The sequence below is a fragment of the Typopeltis vanoorti genome, chromosome 9 (genome assembly GCF_054136105.1).
Source record: "Typopeltis vanoorti isolate ZY-2024b chromosome 9, IOZ_Tvanoo_1.0, whole genome shotgun sequence".
In the NCBI taxonomy this organism is placed as follows: domain Eukaryota; kingdom Metazoa; phylum Arthropoda; class Arachnida; order Uropygi; family Thelyphonidae; genus Typopeltis; species Typopeltis vanoorti.
The window spans coordinates 110,395,986-110,416,666 of record NC_143557.1 but is presented as its reverse complement, the minus strand read 5'-3'; the positions used below and the strand labels follow the sequence as shown (position 1 = coordinate 110,416,666).

The window sequence follows — 20,681 nt, the reverse complement described above, 5'->3', positions numbered from 1 at the left end:
ACTGAAATCGTGTTTATTATAAATTAGTATTATTTTTAATTATGGAGAAATAAACTGTTTAGTATTAAATGTATGGTTTTAAAATTATGGACAAATAAATTTTTGTTAATATTAAGTGTATTGTAGTTGATACAAGCATATTCATACAAATAATATCTAGGTATGCAATTAGTTTAATTATGTAATGATTATTGAATTAAATGAAGTAAGTCTGAAAATAAACAAATCTGAAAATAAACCGCAACTCAAGATCACCAGAGTTAAAGATCGGTACTATCAACGTAAGAAGCCTGAATGGCAAAGAAATGGAGCTAGCTGAGGAATTAGATAAGTACCAGATCGACATAATAGGGGTGACTGAAACAAAAAAGACCAAAACTGGTGAGATCTTTCTGAGCAATAAATACAAAATGTTATATTCAGGCAATGACAATCAAGGAAAAGAAGGAGTAGCCATAGTATTCAACACAAAATACGAGGCTAATCTTCTTGAATGGCAGTCAGTCTCAAGTAGAGTAATGTGGGCAAATATGAGAATGGGGAACTGGACAATGAGACTTATTTGTGCCTATGGTCTCACAGAAGGTTCTACTAAGGTAGAAGTGGAGGAATTTTTTGAGACTTTAGAAAAAGCAACTGACACAATGAAAAATGAAGAATTGGTCCTTGTTGGGGATCTAAATAGCAGAGTAGGAAATGATTTTGAGACATACAAAAATATTTTGGGAAAATTTGGAGAAAAGAGCAAAGCTAATAATAATGGCAAATATCTGTTGGATTTCTGCTCAGGACATGGACTGGTTATTACTAACACCATGTTCCAACATAAAAATGTGCACAAATTCACATGGAGAGAAGAGGCTAGGAATAAGAAAAGTCTCATTGACTATGTTATTGTTGATAGTGATGTTTTCTCCCTGGTGCAGGACACCAGAGTGTACAGAGGATTTGAAATTGGAAGTGATCACTATTTAGTCTTGAGCAGGATAAGATTGAATTTCATATTGAAAAGAATAACATGTAAGAAAGTTTTAAAGTGAATAAAAGTTGAGCAGCTCTCAGATGTGAACTGTAGGCTAAAATACACAAAGATTATTGAAGAAAAAATGAAAGAGTTTGAGAACAGGAATCAAACCTTGGAGATTCAGTGGCAAACTCTGAAGAAAACATTGATTGATTCAGCCAGAGAGGCATGTGGTGAAGTTATCTGTAAGGATAAAAAAATCAGAACTCCCTGGTGGACACAGGAAGTTAAAGAGGCAGTGAAGGAAAAGAAGAAACCATACCAAAAGTTCCTGTCAAATAAGTCAGCTTGTGCTCTTAGAGAATATAGAGACAAATGCAAGAATGCTAAACACTGTGTAAAACTAGCTAAACAAAAGTCATGGGAGGACTTTGGCAAGAATATAGAAAATAAATATCAAGAAGGTGGCAAAATATTTTGGAGGTTGTTGAAGAAGCTTAAGAATGGAGGAAAGACTGCTGTAAAAGGAATTAGAGATGATAAAGGTGACATGAAAACGGGAAAAAAAGATATCCTTGAAGTATGGAGTAATTACTTTGAAAAACTGCTAAATGAAACAAGCAGTGATGACAGCACAGTGGTAAAAAACACTGACCAGGCATGCAGTCAGGAATACATATCCATACTAGAAGTAGAAAAGCCATCAAAGGCTTGAAATGTGGAAAGGCAGCAGGAGTAGATGATATTCGACCAGAAATGCTGAAGTATGGTGGTATAAGAGTCTTACAGTGGCTGCACTGCATAGTTCAGAAAGCCTGGACAGAGGGACGAATTCCCGATGATTGGAGTAGAGCTCTCATAGTACCCATATATAAAAAGGGAAATAAAACTGCATGTGAGAATTACAGAGGTATTTCCCTACTGAGTGTTCCTGGCAAGATCTATGCAAGTATACTTGAGAAACGGTTGAGAAGAATTGTGGAAGAAAAGCTTGGTGAAGAACAAGCTGGATTCAGGCCAAATATAGGCTGTCAGGATCAGATCTTCACTTTACGACAAATAGTCGAGAAAGCATGGGAATATAACAAAGATCTGTATTTAAGTTTTGTCGATCTGGAAAAGGCATATGACAAGGTGCCAAGAGAGAAGCTATTGAATACACTTCAGTTATATGGTGTCAATGGGACATTATATCAAACAATACTTAGCCTTTATTTGAGTTGTAAGTCAGCAGTTAGAATTGAAGGAAGTACAGGAAGATGGTTTAATGTTAAATCTGGTGTGAGACAAGGATGTACATTATCCCCTCTGTTATTCATTATTTATATGGATCACATTATGAAGGAAAGTGGTATTAAACATGATATCAAAATTGGCGGTGTTAATGTCAGCTCTTTGCTTTATGCGGATGATGTTATACTTCTAAATAAATCCGCTACAAGTCTGCAAGATTCTCTGACTAAATTAAATAACTGTTGTAATAGATATGGTATGAAGGTCAGCAATAAAAAGACACAAACGATGCAAATAGGCAGAATCGTTGAAAATGTCAACTGCGTTGTGAACGGAAAACCTGTGGACCAAGTAAAACATTTCAGCTATTTAGGCACGATTTTTAGTGAAGATGGTAAATTAAATATGGAAATAGACAACAGAATCAGCAAAGCTGGTATGGTAGGAAGTCAACTGAATAAATTCATATGGAATAAGAGAGAAATTAGTCGGAACACTAAATTAGCTGTGTACAAGACAGTGTTCAAACCAGTTTTAACTTATGGATCTGAGAGCTGGGTCAGAAGTAAAACACTTGACCAAAGACTAGAGACCACAGATATGAGAGTCCTGAGAAAGATTATAGGCATGAACAGATGGCATCAATGGCAATATCATATTAAAAACGAGGATATTAGGAAAGAACTTGACATTGTCAGCATCCAGGAATTCATTAGCAGAGCTAATCTTAGGTGGTATGGTCACTTAAACAGAATGGACGAGGAAAGATTAGCCAAACAAGTGTTCTCTGCCAGGTTGGCAGCAAAACGACCCAGAGGAAGACCAAGATATAGGTGGATTGATACGGTACAAAATGCTTTAGACGATAGAAATATAAGATCTGATAATGTTGGAGTCTTGACAAGTAACAGTCTGATTTGGAGGAAAATTGTAGATAGGAAATTAATAATGATGTAATTTTTTTCATGTAGTACTATCATATCCTGTACACCCCTTGAGGGTACATGGCAGGAATTTGATGATGATGATGAAGTAAGTCTTGGATATAGGCCTACAAATATAAATATGGATAAATCAAAAATAACGTAGAGTGGAATTACTTCAGAACAAAAACAAATTAAAATAAATCAAATACAGATTGAAATAGTGAATCCATACAAATATCTAGGACAAATCATTTCAAACAAACATAAACTTGATAATGAAATTTCAGTTAGAATAACAGTAGGATGGAAAGTTTTTAACCATTATAGAGAGAGATTTAAAATCAGTTTACAAAACTGCCTAAAAAGAAAGATCTACAACCAGTGTGTACTCCCATCAGTGAACTGTGGTAGTGAAATCTGGAGTCTGACTTAAAAACACTAGAGAAACTGAAAACAACACAGAAACATGGAAGGCACCATTTTGGGGATAACCCAGTTAGATAAAAAAAATAATACTTGGATAAGGAAGCAAACAAAGGTAATGGACATTGCCTCAGTAATAAAAGGCAACAAATGGCACTGGTCAATACGTGATTGAGAATGTCTGACAACAGATAGACAAAGAGAACAGCAGAATGGACACGAAGAACTGGTTATCAGAAGCCAGGTAGACCAGTGGCAAGATGGGATGATGAGATAAGATGTTTGTGGATATTTATGGTGGAGAGATGCACAAGACCAGTTAAAATGGAAGAAGAACAGAGAGGCAGTCATGCAGCAGTGGACTGAAGAAAGCTGTTAATGATGATGGTGATGCAGTTATTTTATTATTTTTCTCTAATACTTCTTTTGCATTTTTTAATCAATTTTTTGTTGAGTTATTGAGGATTTTAAAAAACTGATCACTGATATAGTGAGTAATGTTTATAATTAGGAACTTTAGTCAGTCCCTTGGCACTCATTATAACCAGGTTTGACTGTAGATGGAAAAATGCATGTCTCCAAAGAACTTAAAATCAAAGCATATTTTATGATGCAGAGACTTGAGTCATCTAACAGAAGAAAGAACAAAGATTTCACAAGCTTTGAAAACAAGTGCTTGAGGAAAATAAATAAAACATAATTGACTGAAATGGAGATCATGAAACTAATCAAGAGTTCAGAGAAGAATTACACTAGAATATTTCAATAATAACAAAAGAATTCAGGGGGGGGGTTAATTGTATAGGTATGTGTACAGAATGCCTACTAAAAGTGTTTTCTGAAATCCAAAACAGAAGCGTGTTTAAAGGAAAAAGAAATGGATAGAAAATATTGTTTTTAATGCAACACAAACTTGACTTCCATGGATGTCCCTTTTCTTTTCCACACCTTTCATATAATGAAAGATTTTTTTGAACCAATATCCTGTAATACCCTTTCAGAAGTTTATAGGTATCTATCATAACACCTCCTCCACTCTCTTTCTCTGTTTTTCATAATAAACTTAAGTTTTCAGTGCAACTGATCCATACACTTGAATTTTAGATTTTTTAAAAAGTTTTGATGTCTTATCTTTGCTTGTTTGCTATGATTTATGTAGGGAATCATTTAGATTAAAGGGAGGATTTGTTTTTGAAAAAAAAAAAAGTTCATAATTGGTGGTCAGATTTTTTTTTTTTTTATATGGAACCATAATCAACACTATGAACACTTATCTCCTTCATCACATTTTCCAAAAGCCACACAACCCATGAAAAGAATCTGGTCCTCACGTGCTTCTTAATAATATCATTAATCACATCTGAGAGTGTTCTCCCCTTGACATTTGCCGCAAAATCTCAGTTTTATCTATACTGTATGTTTCTATTATATCTCTTTTTCTCTATCTATTCCTCAGACTCTGGAGATCAACATTCCATTTGTACATCCTCACATGCACAATTGTGTAAGCCAGTTATCATCTCAACTGCCTCCCTGTCTTCTCAGATCCCATGTGACCATACCTGTGAACAGCTGCTAAGAGGAGAACTAACATCCTCAGTATATTTATCAGGAGAACTGGTTAAGAAGAAATCATAGGTGTTAGGAAAAGGGAGAGGATATCAAGTATTTGGAGGCTGATCAACAAATTGGAAGATTTTACTGGTGGCAAATATCTACAGATCTCTTCCAGCTTAGTATGTGTAATTGGAGAAGAGAAACCAGTCTTTTGCAAGCAAATAAATTCACCTGATTGGGACAAGTGAAGTTTGAGCCAGACCAGATCATGAAAAGGGAATTTAAGATTCCCTGACATGACATGTTAGATTTGATAAATGCACAGGCTCTACCCTTGTGGCAGGAGGAATCATATGAAGTAGTATAGGAATGGTACCATGGACAGTATTGGCTGAGTTCACCAGATGTAGTTCTGTTAGAAACAACAGACAGGTTTAGATCAGTGATCTGAACTTCATTTATATTGGTGTTAAAACCACAAATGTTAGAGTGGATATCAGTGTTTCATTTTTTGTTGTTGTTGGATTTTTGTTTTTTTGGATTAGCTTTTTATTATTATTATTATTTTTGATATTGTTTTTTTTGAGAGAGATTTTTTTAATTTTCAGTAATATTAGAATTTTTGGGTTGACTTGCACTCTTCATTTGTGTTGATGAGTTGAAGAGCAGTGTCATGCAGTGAGAGTGAAAGGCCTACAGGCATCTCTCTCTCGCACACACACAGAAAGATGGTACGCATTTCCAGTTCATAGTTCACTGCGTGGTCGTGCCAAGTTGTCTTATGTGCTACTATACTCTGACTTCCTTCAAGTATGACCTAGCAGAGTAAATGTTTGCTGGATTACCATCAGGTTTGATCCCATGTACTATCTGATATGATTTGATCTGCAAAACAATTTCTGTTTTACTTTCAAAGTTGGGAGTTTGGGGTTGCTGGAGTGTGTCAGATATACCCACACCACATAGATTAGAAGAAAGCAGACTGTACCAAAACAGCTACTTCAGGCATCCAGTAAACATGGTGGTAGCCGTTGTACTAGATAATGAAAGTTATCTATCACCTCGAGGTCTAGTTAGTTTTTTTTTCCCCTCTAACTAAGGAAAATATTCATTTTTGGTGGTGCTGTATACCAGAATTGTTAGAGCCAGTTTGTCGAAATGAACCATACTAGCAAGGTTGTCTTGGCTGGGAGAGGCTGGATGTTACATGTCACTAGCCTTAGTGGCTCAATTTTTACATGTCCTGTATACTTGGATTCCTTCAATGATCCAACAATGAAACATGCAAAATGAATTTGTCGACTTTTTTTTTTTATTGATCAGTTCCTTCTTTTTCTTAAACTTCTACACATTCTTTATTTGTACACTTGCAAGTTTGTGCAAGACTGAAGGACAAACCTAATGTTTGTCCTTCAATCAGGAAGACTTGGATTTAAATCCTTTCTAGGGTGCTTTATAAGCTTTTCAACTAAAGAAAAGTTTAAAAAAGCCTCATACAGAGGTAGCAGGGATTTCTCTTGTGGAACCTCAAGTTTCATGCTGCAAACCAGCCAGATAATGCAGTTAGCAGACATATGCTTCATAGACACTTGATTTCTGCAGTCATAGTTCAGGCAAACCATACATGTTCTTTATTATGATTGTTGCGTGACATAAAAAAAGGAGTCCAAGGACTCATCATGGGAGGGCACTCTATCCCACAAAACCCACCATCTTCCACACAATGCTACAAATCCATCAACTAACAACACAGTGTGATACTACTGTAACTAATAGTATATATATTGTTTGTAAATTGCGGAATGTACTAGGGCTGATTTGCATGTGTGCAGGATGAAAAACTTAGCTTTTTATTTGTAGAAAAACCTGCACCCCCAGATTAAATCAGCCAACTCGCCTTCAATTGAAAAAAAAAACTTTTATATAGATTCCTCTTGCTATGACGAGAATGAAACTCAGGTTTTTCCCAATGAAAGAGCTTAATGCTTTGTTGTTCTTCCAGTTGCACTACAGAGGTGCTTATCATCTTCAATCCCTTTTCACTAAAAAAAAAAAAAAAAAAATCCTCTTTTTCTTTTCTTTTCTCTATTTTGAACTCTTTCTGATTTCCTGATCCAAATGGGCTTCCTGTCTGGACCCACAGCTGAAGTAAAGTAAGATAATAAAACTTCGTGTCACCACTTTATAAAAACCGAAAATTCAAGTCTTCATGCCAGCAAAACATGGTTTTGCTTATTTGCTTGAAGCAAATAGATCCATCCTAAGAGTCTTCCCCCTCCCTTCTCCCCCTCAAAAATGTGCAACATTTTTGAGGGGGAGAAGGGAGGGGGAAGACTCTTAGGATGTTTCATTTAGTAAGCATGACTGAAATGAATGGTTTTTGTGATTATAATCTGGCAGTTTGTATCATTGTATGTGACATTGTTTTAAAGATTACCTTGAATTAACTTTAGTTTTTTTACTTTATAATACTTTTTTATATTATTATTAATTATGAATGAGTTTTAATCTTTCATAATTAATCACTAAAAAAAAATCCTATATTTTCTTGATCCTGATTTCCTGATCCAAATGGGCTTCCTGTCTGGACTTACAACTGAAGTAAAGTAAGATAATAAAACTTCATGTCACCACTTCATAAAAACCGAAAATTCAGGTCTACATGCCTGAAATGAATATTTGTTTTTATATATGCCTAAGCTTAGTCATGAAAATATTTCACTCACAGTTTGTTTGCATACACTTGGATAAAGGATCAAACAAGACTATAATGACTAAACAAACACACGTAATCACAGTAATACATTTTAATAAGTAAATATTTCATCCTAAATATCATAGGACATCGTCAGTACAATTAATTCAAACAATACTAGGAATAACATACAGTTAGGGTGCATGATTACAATGGAATCCCAATATGCGTGCAGTAGCGTGTTATAGAATTAAATTAAAATATATCTGGAGAAAAATAAAATAGATTACATAAGATAACATATATTAAAAAATTATTGTACACAATTTTGTATGACAATTTCCCATACTTTAGGGATAGCAAGAACGTCATTACGGTTCAGATTTGGTCTATGAAGTAGGGCTTCAGCACTTTCTTAATATAAACGTTTATGTTTATATAAAGATCTATGTAGAAGTTTGGCCTTTCTCCAATGGATCCTATGGTTTGGGTTTTCAACTCCATGTTGTGCGAGGCCAGATTTCTGTGGTTTGATAAGATGGATATAGTCTTGGCATTCTGAAATGCATTTATTAACAGATCTACTTGTCTGTCCATAGTAAGACAATTTACAGGAACAAACATGGAACCTTGTACATGCCAGGTAGCATCAAGTAAATAATATACATCAACCTAGACAAATGTTTTTGTCTAGGTTGATGTGTTTGGATAGTGACTGATGATTTTTTGAGTTGTTTTTGGATTGTATCCATTTAGTATGGCTGTATTTTTGATTATTTCCAATTCTTGGTTTAGAGATTCTTCAGAGGAGCAGAATCTGTGCGCTCTGGTTTTGTGAATGTAGCGACCTGAAAATGTCGGCTTGCAATAGACAAAAGTGGAGATGGAACCATCTTCTTTTCATTAGATATGTAAATCCAGAAAGGGGATACTCTGTGGAAATTCTTTTTCTAGCATGAATTTGATGCGAGGATGAAGAAGGGTTATTTTGTCTAGAAACAGGTGTAATTCTTGTTCAGAATGATCCCAGACAGCAAAGACGTCATCAGCATATCGTAGCCAAATTTTTGGTTTGGGTTTAAATGTGAAAATGTTTTCTTCAAGGTATTCTAGAAACAGATTGACTAAGTTTGGTGATAAGGGAGACACCATTGCTGTTCCCTCCTCTTGCTTGTAAATTTTCTCTTTCCAAATGAAGTATCCGGACGTTATAACAAATTTGAATAATTCAACAATATCAGATGGAAATTTTTGAGTTAACAAGTCTATCGTTTCCTTATGGGGAATATTAGTGAAGAGGGAGACCATATCTGAAGCTAATTAGCATGTCAATTTCCAACAGTCTTTTATTTTTGTGTGAAACGGTGGAATTTTTAATTGATGAGGCTGAGTGGCCTATGAGAGGACGAAGAAGGTTAGATAAAAACTTGATAATTTGTAAGTCAGGCTGCTAATAGAATCGTATATTCTAGGAGGCCTAGCATGGTATGTCCTCAGTTTTTTTTATTGTTTCTTCATCTAAGGAAGTGGTTTCATCAAGTAACTTGTTGAGTTTCTTGAGTTTGTAAATACATACGTACACCAAACTTGATCATAATCAAGTTTGGTGTATGTATTTCGATCTCGGAGTAATAAATTCATTTTTTGGTTATATGAATTGGTATCTAGAACAGCAGTGGTATTTCCCTCATCATCTCTGGTGATGATTATGTTTCCATTATATTTTAAGGAGGTAAGAGCTTTCATTTCTGAAAATTGCTAAAGCTCTGCTTCACAGACCAAATCTGAACGTAATGACGTTCTTGCTATCCCTAAAGTTTAGGAAATTGTCATACAAAGTTGTGTAAAATAATTTTTATATATGTTATCTTATTTTAATGTAATCTATTTTTTTTCTCTAGATATATTTTAATTTAATTCTATAACACACTACTGCATGCATATTGGAATTCCATTGTTACCATGCATCCTAACTGTATGTTATTCCTAGTATTGTTTGAATTAACTGTACTGACGATGTCCTATGATACTTAGGATGAAATATTTACTTATTAAAACTTATTACTGTTGTTTACTTGTGTTTGTTTAGTCATGAATACTCCACAGGTTTCATTGTACAATAAACAAGACTATAATTTCTTGACAACTCTAATTTGGGACCAAGTGAAAAACTTTCTACAACTAGCTCTGACCCAGAGTATTCTAGTAACAAGGTGATCGAATTCTGAGTAATAAGGGAAATGAATTCTGTATTAATTTCACCTTGGTATCTTCTGGGTCTTGCTCCCACTGATGAACATCTGTGATGTTCATCACAGGTGTTCATCATTTACTTTTCACTTCAATAAAGGTTAAACCAGTCTGGATAGTGACCCTTCCCTTAATGCATAGCAATATAATGTCTGAAAGGAAATGTGCTTTCATTATGGGATACTGAAACAATTGATGCAAAGTCAACCACTTTTGTATGCAAGTAGCCTAGTTATGAAGATACTTCATGCACAAACTTTGTTTGCTTATACTTGTTAAAGGTTAAAACAAAAATATAATTTCTTGGCAACTAATTTGTAACCAAGTGAAAAAGCTTTCTGAAATTGACTAATGACTGCAAACTTATGTAAGTGAAATAAACTTCCATTCATATATTATTATTATTATTATTGCACTTGACTCATATTATAGCAAACTCATAGAAACCACAGATACATTATGTGCTATAATGAATTTCTTTTAAAATAGCATTATACTGTAGAATGCTAATCAGGCCCAGGATGCAAATGCCATTTCTACAGGGCTACACAGGCACCTTATATTTTAACACTGCAATTTTAATAAAATGTCAAGGGTAAAATATAGGGTGCAAAGTAATGGACCCATTTGAATGCTCCACACATTCTGTTTATGGAATAAACTTTGCCATCTTATTATTTTGGCATTTCATATATTTGTGTTGTGGATCTGATTTTGAAATAGTGTCATGATTAAAACTAAAATAATCTTTTGAAGTTGCATAGAAATAGTTCTTGATGTCTTTCTGGATAATTCATAATATTAGAACAAATATAAAATATTCTTAATACATTTTATATCCTTACAGCCATATTCCTGCCTTCCATATGGAAATCTGGTTTACCATATGACTGCTACCCTTTCTAGCATATCAAACACAACTGCATGCTTTGTGGCCATCTTTATTATTGTGACATCAGTTAAAATAGTATCAGTGATGGCATTTATAGCAACAAGTATATCCTGTTATCTAATGGCCACTGCAGCTCTTGGTCAGCATTCACCATTTCAGGGCACTTCAGTAGGAGAAATTCTCGTGGTAAGTGAGAAAGGACAACTGTGTAGCATCAATGGGTATTCTTTGCATTTTAGTGCAGTTCCTCCCCCCCCCCCCCCCAGCAGAATGCAGAAATGTCATAATCCAGTAATTATATTTAAATAGCATTTCATATGAACCTTTGTAATGAAATTAATGTTTTTTTTGCTGTAACCAAAATCAGAGGATGCCTTGAAATTCGTATATAATATTTTTTTTTGTTATGAAATATAAATTTGTTATATGTAGTAGTGGAGGTTGTATGTATAAATAGCATTAACATAATTCCTATAATGATTTTAATACATCTATAAATATATATAATTGTTGTGAAAATTTTCCTGGTGAAAAATTAGGTTTGATGTATATTATATGTATATTTATTGCCAGCATTCTAGAAATATTAGTAAAACAGGCATTTGAAACAAATTATTTATATGTACCAATCATGAAGTTCTGATAACATCTGATATGTGTAATTAATTGTTTGTAGTCTCTATTTTTTTTGTTTTGCTAATATCCCTGACAATGTAAGTATGATGACCTACAAAACTTGTAGAGTTATATTTTTTTAGTTTTATTAAATTTGTTATTTATCTAAATACATGCAAGCTCAATACTGGAAGCTGTCTACAGAACAGTTAAGTCACAGAAACTTCTGTATTCATTCAGATAGCCATAATTAGTAATCACTTTATTGATTAGTTTGGTGCTGTAACCATTTGAGATGGACAGCTCTGATAAAGGACAGTTCATTATTCAAAAAAGAATCAATGAACATAAAATGGTGCATGATGCACTAGTATTTTAATAATACCTGACATGAGATAAACAAATGATGTGACTCAGCATTGATGTACCTTCCAGTATGTGTTACTTTTCTGTATATGGAGAAAACTGTAGATTGCCATTAGATTTGCACAAGATAAGACCATCCAGAAAATTTAAATTAAATTACGTAACACCTCCAGGCAGTCCAAAGACTCATTGAGGGAGGGCACAAAATTCACTCTACAACTCTCCACCAACTACAACTAACTGCGACTACACCAGTGCCATCTACCGCCTGTCGCCACCAGTGTTTCCACAGACAATGACAAACATCCATGCCTACGGTGGGATTCGAACCCGCAGCCTTTTGGCTAGAGAGTGAATATGCTAACCACTCAGCCAACCAGACCGGCCTTAATTCTAGGATGGATGGATGGAATTAATTTTTTTTAGAAATTTATAAAACTCAGACACTGAAGAGTTTCATAGAATGGCAAATATATCATCAATGTACCTAAGCCAGATAGAGGGCTAAGGAGAAAAGATGTTAAGAATATGTTGGAGGATTAGAGGATTGTCTGCTACATTCTCTGTCCTCTTTGAAATACTTTAGCCACTGAAAGGTTTGTGCTCAGAACAAGCTGTTCATAACGTTTGTGTGTATGTTTCAGTGAGACTACCCAGCTTTGCACAAAAATGACCACCATTTTCCATTCTTTTGTTGTTGTTTTTTATTTTGTATAGGCAGCACCCCCCACTTAAAATTTCACCGGCCACCACTGCTCATCAGTTTTGCTTTCCTTCTGCAAGTCTTTCAACTTTTTGTGATGAATACTTCTTGCACATTATGCACCTATCAAAATCTCACATATTTAACTCTCACACAAAGTTGGCATGGCTACCATTATTCTGTTTGTATTGGCACTATACTGATAGTATCTACTTGAATAGAAAATATACAAGTTTATCTTAAAATTTAAACAACTCAGTCTGTTAAATGCTCATAAAAAAAAAAAAAAAAATGCTACAACAAATTAACTTGATATTATTAATTAAAATTTGAAAAAAAAATTATTTATCCTTCTGCATTGCTCTAAACCAGTGCTTCCCAAATTTCTGGATGTCATGGCCCCCTTTGGAAAAATTAAAATATTTCATGGCCCCCCCCCTCGAAAAAAAATTGTAATATAGATATATATTATTATAATATTTTGTATATTTATATTCAATACAAACATACACAGTAAACATTGCAAAAATCAAATGCAAATATTACATTTTTAGCCTCTTACATACACATTTGACATGGCACATTACCTCATTTTTTATATAGATATATTGTTATTGTACATTTGCAGTACAAGCACATGAAACGTAAAACGATTAGTAATGAAGAAAGAATTAAAAACTTAAAAGAAGTTTAATAACAATTTAATGTGATGGATGTGTTTCGATACTGCTACACAAAAAGTCAATATCAGGTGAAATATTTGAAATTGAAATCTTTAGATTTCTGTTTTGAAATGAAACTTATATGAATAAGCATATATTTACTAATATTCATTAAGTGGCGAAATACGCAGGAAGCAAAATTTGTGAACCCGCACCAATGTGTGGTTTTTTCCCATTAAAATATAAAAAATAACAAAAACAAAATAATAAATAATAAAAATTACATGCGTTTCTTTTAAGATAAAAAAAATCTACTTAGTCTTAAAACATTTTAAATTTGTTTTCATTATTTCACTGCCCCCCCCCCCCTTCAACAAAGCCTATGGCTCCCAAGGGGGCAACGGCCCACAGTTTCGGAAGCGCTGCTCTAAACACACATCTGTTGAATTTTGAATGAATAAGAATGCCATGAGGACTGGATGTAATGCCAAGATAAGCTAAATATAAAGGTCAATCCAAGATCATATTTCCATCTCTCAAAAGTAAGAGGAAGTGAAGTAGGATCCTTTATCCTAGAAGTATGGTAGTGTTTTGATAGCAACATATTTACTATATTACCTATACCCTGTTTGAGAATGTTTAGATCAGTGTTTAAGACATATATTTGGAAGATCTTGATGACGGCTGAACTTGGAAGCCTTTTAAAGTATTGTCATTTGAGCATTGCTGCCTAGTGACTAGCCTGCTTTAAAGCCTCTCTACAAAAATAATGCTGGATTACACCATGATGTTTGACATAATATCACTCATATTACATGCTATAAGAAATTATGAAAAAAGTAAACTTGAACTTTGTTCTTGAGTCTATCATCACTTCAAACCCTCACTAAAAATAGTGTTGTTACACAGAGTAATTGAATTCATCTACCTATATAGTGGAGCATCTACCAGTCTTATAACAGATGTTTGTTCTTTACTCTGCAGATGCATCATGTTGGCCTCTTGTTTATGCTGATTCACTCCTAGATGTTTCTCTAGCCGGATGATCTCATTCTTATATAATATTTAATCTTGTATATATCCCTGATGCCTAGGGATAATATACAAAATTACTAATAGACACACCAACATAAAAGCATATGCAGAGAATATGCTGTAGATCAACTGAGCTTCACTTAAAAATCACCATATGCCTAAATGGTATTACGTGTGGGGGGGCTGAAAACTTCTGATAAACACCTAAAACAAAAATGATATTAAAGCAACTCATCCTAAACAAAAATAACAGATTATTACAATTTGAAATTCTGTGATTATATCAATAGCTTTAATATCATTTTTGTTCTAGTTGTTTAAAAGAACTTTTCATCCCCCTCCCCCCATATTATTGTATGAACACCTCCATAGAGTCAGAACCATCCATACATTATCTATCATACCCCTCCTTGAAACCATTAACAGATAAAACACTCATAACTGACTCTGGAAACCTATTCCATTCATTCACCACTCTCTCTCTCTCTCTCCAAGTGAAAAATATAGTTCTCACACTTCTGTTAAATGCACTCTAACCCAATTTCTGTGAATGAACTCTTTTCCTGCCCCTTTTCCCCTCTAGCCTAGTGCTGAAATAGTTCATCTGCATTATGCCTATAAAATCCTTTAACTTAAATATTTCTATCATATTCCCTCTTTTTTTGCCTAACAACCAACTTCTGCAACATGCTCAATCTCTCAATCAGTCCTCATAGGGAGCATTCCACGGACTGCTCACCATCTTGGTCATTTGCCTCTCGATCCTTTCATCATTCCCAAGAAACTCAGGTGACTAGACCTGAGTACAGTAATCTAGATGTGGTTGTATCAAGACTTTATAAAGAGGAATGATAACTCTCTTACCTCTGCTTGTTAGTGTGTTCTTCAATAACCAAGTAATCCTGTGAGCTATCATTCCTCTTTATAAAGTCTTGATACAACCACATCTAGAATTCAGGAATGGGTAAATAAGAATATGATACTCTATGAGGGGCCATTCCCTTTATCCAACTTAGCTGTCACTTCATTATAAATAAACTTAGTAAATTACTAAGGCATAATTGGCCCTTCACAAAGCGATGCTGCCCCCCCCCCCCTCATAGAGTATCATATTCTTATTTACCCATTCCTGAATTATTTTTTTAACCAACTTTCCTAATACTTTTACCACCACTCTTGAGATAATGATTGGTCTATAATTTGCAACCACAGATTTAGATCCTCCTTTATGCAGAGAAATTATTTTGCTTTCCTTCCATTCCCTTGGGACTTTTGCCAGAGCTGAGACTTAAATTAAACAGCCTAGTCAAAGTCACTGCCAATTCCCTTGCATATTCTCATAAAATATGAGCTGATATCCCATCTAATCCCATAGCTGCATTTGTATTGAGATTTTTGCCATATTCTAAGTACCTCCAATTCATCAACTTCTATTCTCACATAAGTGGGATAATGCTGTGGCATTATCCCACCTCTTCCACAGCATTATCCCACTTGGATTATATTACCCTTGCAAAATGGTTACTGAGTAGCCCAGTTATTTCACCTGCCTCTATCGCTTCTATACCATCCCCACCCATTAAAGTTAGTCTTCCATAGTCATTCTTCTTCCTACTTGCCACATGATTTTCTGGGTTCTCAATCTACCTGCTACCCCAGCATGTGAAAGAGTGAACTGGTGATGTGGGCAATCTATACTGGTAGTTTAATGTACAAATTAAATGCCCACAGAAACAATATAAGATGCAGCCAGTCCAAATGGATCTGACCAGGAAAGAATAGAAAAGCACTTTAGAAATATTAAGGATTGGATGTTGGAACATTTGTTCCTTAAATCAAAAACAGGGATTAATCGAAAAATTGGATAAGCAAAATATAAAAATAGCATTCATATAAGAAACAAAATAGAAAGATAGAGGAATGTATAAATTAAATAACTATTGCATTTTTTTAGTGGAATAGAGAAACGAGAAAGCTAAAGCAGCTGTTGGGATTTCAAAATGAAATAAAAGAATGGGACTACGTATCTGAAAGAATACCAAGAATAAAAATAAAATTGTAAATATAATCACTTTCTATAGCCCTGAAGAAGGAAAATCTAAAACCGAAATTGAAAAATTTTATGAAATGCTACAAAAACTGTAAAAAAAATAATAAAATAAAATAAAAGTCATCGACTGGATTAATAATACTGGTAGGCGACTTAAATACAATGATTGGAAACAGTGTAATACCAGGTACATGTTAAAGATTAAATCCAACAACTCAAAGCTCAAATGGAATAAGATTGCTTCAGAATTTAGAATAAATTCTGAAGTTTCTTAAATTTTGAATTTATTATATTAGAATAAATTCACAAGAATCAGTACAAAATAATGTGGACAAATGTTTTCCATAGATTATATGATAACAATTAACAGTAAAACCAGTTGAAATATTGGATATTAAAATTCAGTCACCCACAGGCATTGGAAATAATTGGACTATGGATGAGAATAGATTCCAACAAAATATAAATGATGTGAAAAATAAAAATAATGAAATACAAGGAATTACATTTAAGGTGGAATTATTACATGATGATAGCATAAGAATATTTTACCAAAATAGACTAAAAGAGTAATTTCAAAAAAAGTTATGAAAAAGCTATAGACTCTCATTGGAAAAAATTCAAAATGAAAGTTAAACAAGCAGCTTGTGCAGCACTTAACAAACTGGAAATACAAAACAAGATGGACTCCCTAGTACAGTGAAGAAATAAAAAGCACCATCAGGAATTTAACCCTGCGGAAGTCACCCTGTGACTTCTGCAAATATATAAATATTCTTACACATATCCAGTGTATTGCTTGGAGGTCATTAGTAGCTGTGTATGCATATATTACAAGTGATATTCCACACTGGTTATGCGGACAGTTTTGGTTTAACACGTGTTATTGTATAAAGGTGTGTGATATTTCATAGTAAATTGTATCTGAGAGATACCACGACCTCTGATGTCAGTTTAGTATTGGTTTAGGTTTTTTTTTATTTATTTACTGTTGAAAATGGCTGGATAAATATATCGATTGGATTACATCAGATGTTGAAGAGATTCAGCGATTTTGTTACTCGAGTCCGATGATGAGAATGATAGAGTCTAATGTGAAAGTATTATTTGATAGTGAATTGTATCTGAGAGATACCGTGAACTCCAATGTCAGTATAGTATTGGTTTAGATGCTTTTTCTTTGTTCAACAATTTCGAGATTGTAACTGAAAATAAACCATCATGTATTATATTTGCAGTGTTTTTTTTTTTTTTTTCTTTCAATTTTTTTGTCAGTGCACTCCACTCCCAGCCACTCTTCATGCAGACAATCTTCTCTTCACTCCTCTGCTCACACCCTTCTTATACACTTTCCAGGGATGGCCTCCTGTTCTACCCACCCTATCCCATTCTATGAAAAGTTTCTTGCATGTAAACCTGATTACAACCTCTGATTAACTTATATCCTCAATCATATCCCCATCTTACTATTCATGAGGTTTTGTAATTTACATTCATTTCGTCCTCATACTATACCTTCCAAAGACCACTTACCACCTTTGTGAATCTTCTGCATCGTTAGATGCAGAGGACTGTGTTGTAAGAGACTGGAAACCAAAGACATAATGACGATTTGGTGGACCAAAAAATGATGGACAGAACTGCCTGCACTGAAGTATTGGAGGTGCATTAAGCTGAAGCTTAAAGCAGAGAGAAAATCTTATCTGGGGCAGCACCACCTTGTCAAGAGGTTGCATAAAATTCTTGAGTCAATGCAGAGGAGAACAGATAAATTAATGACCTGTCTTTCACTGTTTCAATATATTCTCACTGATGTTACATTTCTGCAACATGCTATAGATATTTCTGTGGTTGCTGTTCATCATAAATAATTCTCATCCTCTCCTGTATTTGTAAAAGTTAGCTAGAGCAGGGGAAAGTGGAGTTCCTTCTAATTGTTTGTAGAATTTGTTTTGACACAAAAAATATCCAGAGCATTACAGAATTTCTGAAGTAATTCGCAAAATTACTTCAGAAATCAACTTTTTTGTTACTTTATTTGTATCATTCTGTTATGTCTCAATAAGGGAAATCACTAAAGAAATTAGTAATCAGTAAACTGCATTTTTCTGGGACTGATACTTTAGTAATAATTCTGCAGTAGATATTATAACATGCACCCAATAATATTTTCACATTCTCTTTAATAGGTATCATCCTGGATTGTGATGGTTGGATTATTTTCCTATGTAAAAGCTGCTATAGCAAACATACTTCGTAAAGAGGGGCAAAATGCTTTGTTTTGGTGTGGAATTTCATCTCAGGTTGGCTCAGTATTAGGTGCCATAACAATGTCTCTTCTTATTAATACTGGTGATATCTTTAAGAGTTACAATGCATGTATTGAGAGATGACAGAAGAATATTTTCATTGTTATTTAAATAATACACATACTGCATAAGGAGGTCTATGACAGAATATCATTGAGAATTTTGTTAGTCAAGAAATTTAAAGAACATTCTAAAAAAATCATGTTTTGTTCATTAAATTAAAAGTGTAAATACTTGCAGTTGCTCAATCAGCACTTAATTCCTAAGTCCTATGGCTTCATTAAATATCTCTGAATTATTTGGCATTTTTTTGCTATTCATTTTTAATGTTTATTTAGAGTGTGATGCATTTAGTTACATGATGGTTAGATTAGTAATGGTGAATAAAAATCAGTTTTTCTTGCTCATTCATCATCCTTTACATGAATATTATGCATTATTTATAGAAGCGATTTTTATCATGAATTTAGTTTCTTTGAGTATCAAACAAAATTACTTGTTTAGAATATTCATCTCAAAAAAAACTTGTCGTATTTGTAGCCCTTCTTGGTCTGGCTTCCACCGATGAGACTTCAATAAAGGTCGAAACTGGTCTTGGTGACTTTTTCCATAATGCCTAGCATTATACATACCCAAAAGGATGTGTGCTTTGCATTATGAGATACTAAGAAAACTGATATGAATGTGCAAGCTTTGTTTGTTTATATTTGGATAAAGGATTAAACCAAGAATATATTTTCTTGGTATCTTTTATTTATAGTGACCAAATTAAAAAAAAAAAAAAAAAACATTCCAACATCTCTTTCTCTCTCAATGCTCTGGCTCACATTTTAGAATCTGTTATGGTAATAATTTTACTCTTGGAGATGGTCATGATCAATATGTATCTTCAAGGGAGTGTTCAGTTGACTATGACAGAACTACATGATTGCCTATCAACATTTTTTCTCCAAATTAGTCTAACATATGCTTCTGAGCCACTTCTAAATCAACCCACCTAGACCTTGGTCTTCCTCTTAGTCCTCTTTCTGCCATCTTGGCATCAAATACCTGTTTTGCTAATCTTACCTCACCATTCTATTTAAGACCAATACCATCTTTGATTAGCCCTGCAATGTCTTCATTTTTATTATGATTCTGCCATCCCTCTGATCCATAACTTAAAAAACTGGTTTGAACACCATCTTGTATACTGCTAGTTTAGTGTTTTGGCTAATTTCTCTCTTATTCTATTTAAATTTATTCATCTGGCTACCCACCATGCCAGCTTTGCTTATTCTGTTGTCTTTTACCAGATTTAACTTGCCATCTCCAGTACAAACTGTTCCCAAATAGCTGAAATAATATTTTGCTTCTTCTATAGGCTCTCCATTTAGAATGCAGCAGAAGTTTTCTGTGTTCCTGCACATTTTCATAGTTTGGGTCTTTTTATTGCTAATTTTCATGCCAAATTTGCTACAGTTGTTATTCAATTTAGCTAGAGAATTTAGCATTGAGAACAAGCCTGGTGACTTGCTCTCAATGTGTTTAGAAGTACAAATTCATCTGCATAAAGCAAAGAGCTGAATTTTGATATCTCCAATTCTAATATCAGGTTTAATGCTACTTTCTTTGATAATGTGATTCATATAGATGATGAATGAGAGTGGAGATAATGTGCATCTTTGTCTTATACCTGATTTTACATCAAACTGTCTTCCTGTATTTCCTTCAATTCTAACTAGTCCATATTTACAGCTTCAACATCAACTATGTATTGTCCTGCATAATATTCAGTTTACCCTATAATGGTAGTATTTTGAAAAGTTTTTCCTCTGCAGCTTATTTTATGTCTTTTCCATATCTACAAAACTTAAGTACAGATCATTGTCATTTCCAATGTTTGTCAATTATTAAAGTGAAAATCTGATCTTGACAACCTCTGTATGGCCTGAACTTAGCTTGTTCTTTTCCAAGTTTCTCTTCCACAATCTTTCTCAACCTCTTCAAGTATGCTTGTGT

General features: G+C 34.0%; 1 protein-coding gene across 5 annotated transcripts in view; it reads left to right on the top strand.

Annotated features, from left to right (window-relative positions):
* LOC150103420 (solute carrier family 52, riboflavin transporter, member 3-B-like) overlaps positions 1-18,978 on the top strand; it is a 130,134-nt gene extending 111,156 nt beyond the window's left edge. For all 5 annotated transcript variants that reach the window (XM_090398002.1, XM_090398000.1, XM_090398003.1 and 2 more), the window contains 2 exons: positions 10,896-11,126; positions 18,561-18,978. In XM_090398002.1, the coding sequence (XP_090254128.1) occupies positions 10,896-11,126; positions 18,561-18,764 (435 nt within the window). In that variant the 3' untranslated portion in view covers positions 18,765-18,978. The remainder of the gene's footprint in view (positions 1-10,895; positions 11,127-18,560) is intronic.
* The last annotated feature ends 1,703 nt before the right edge of the window (positions 18,979-20,681 follow it).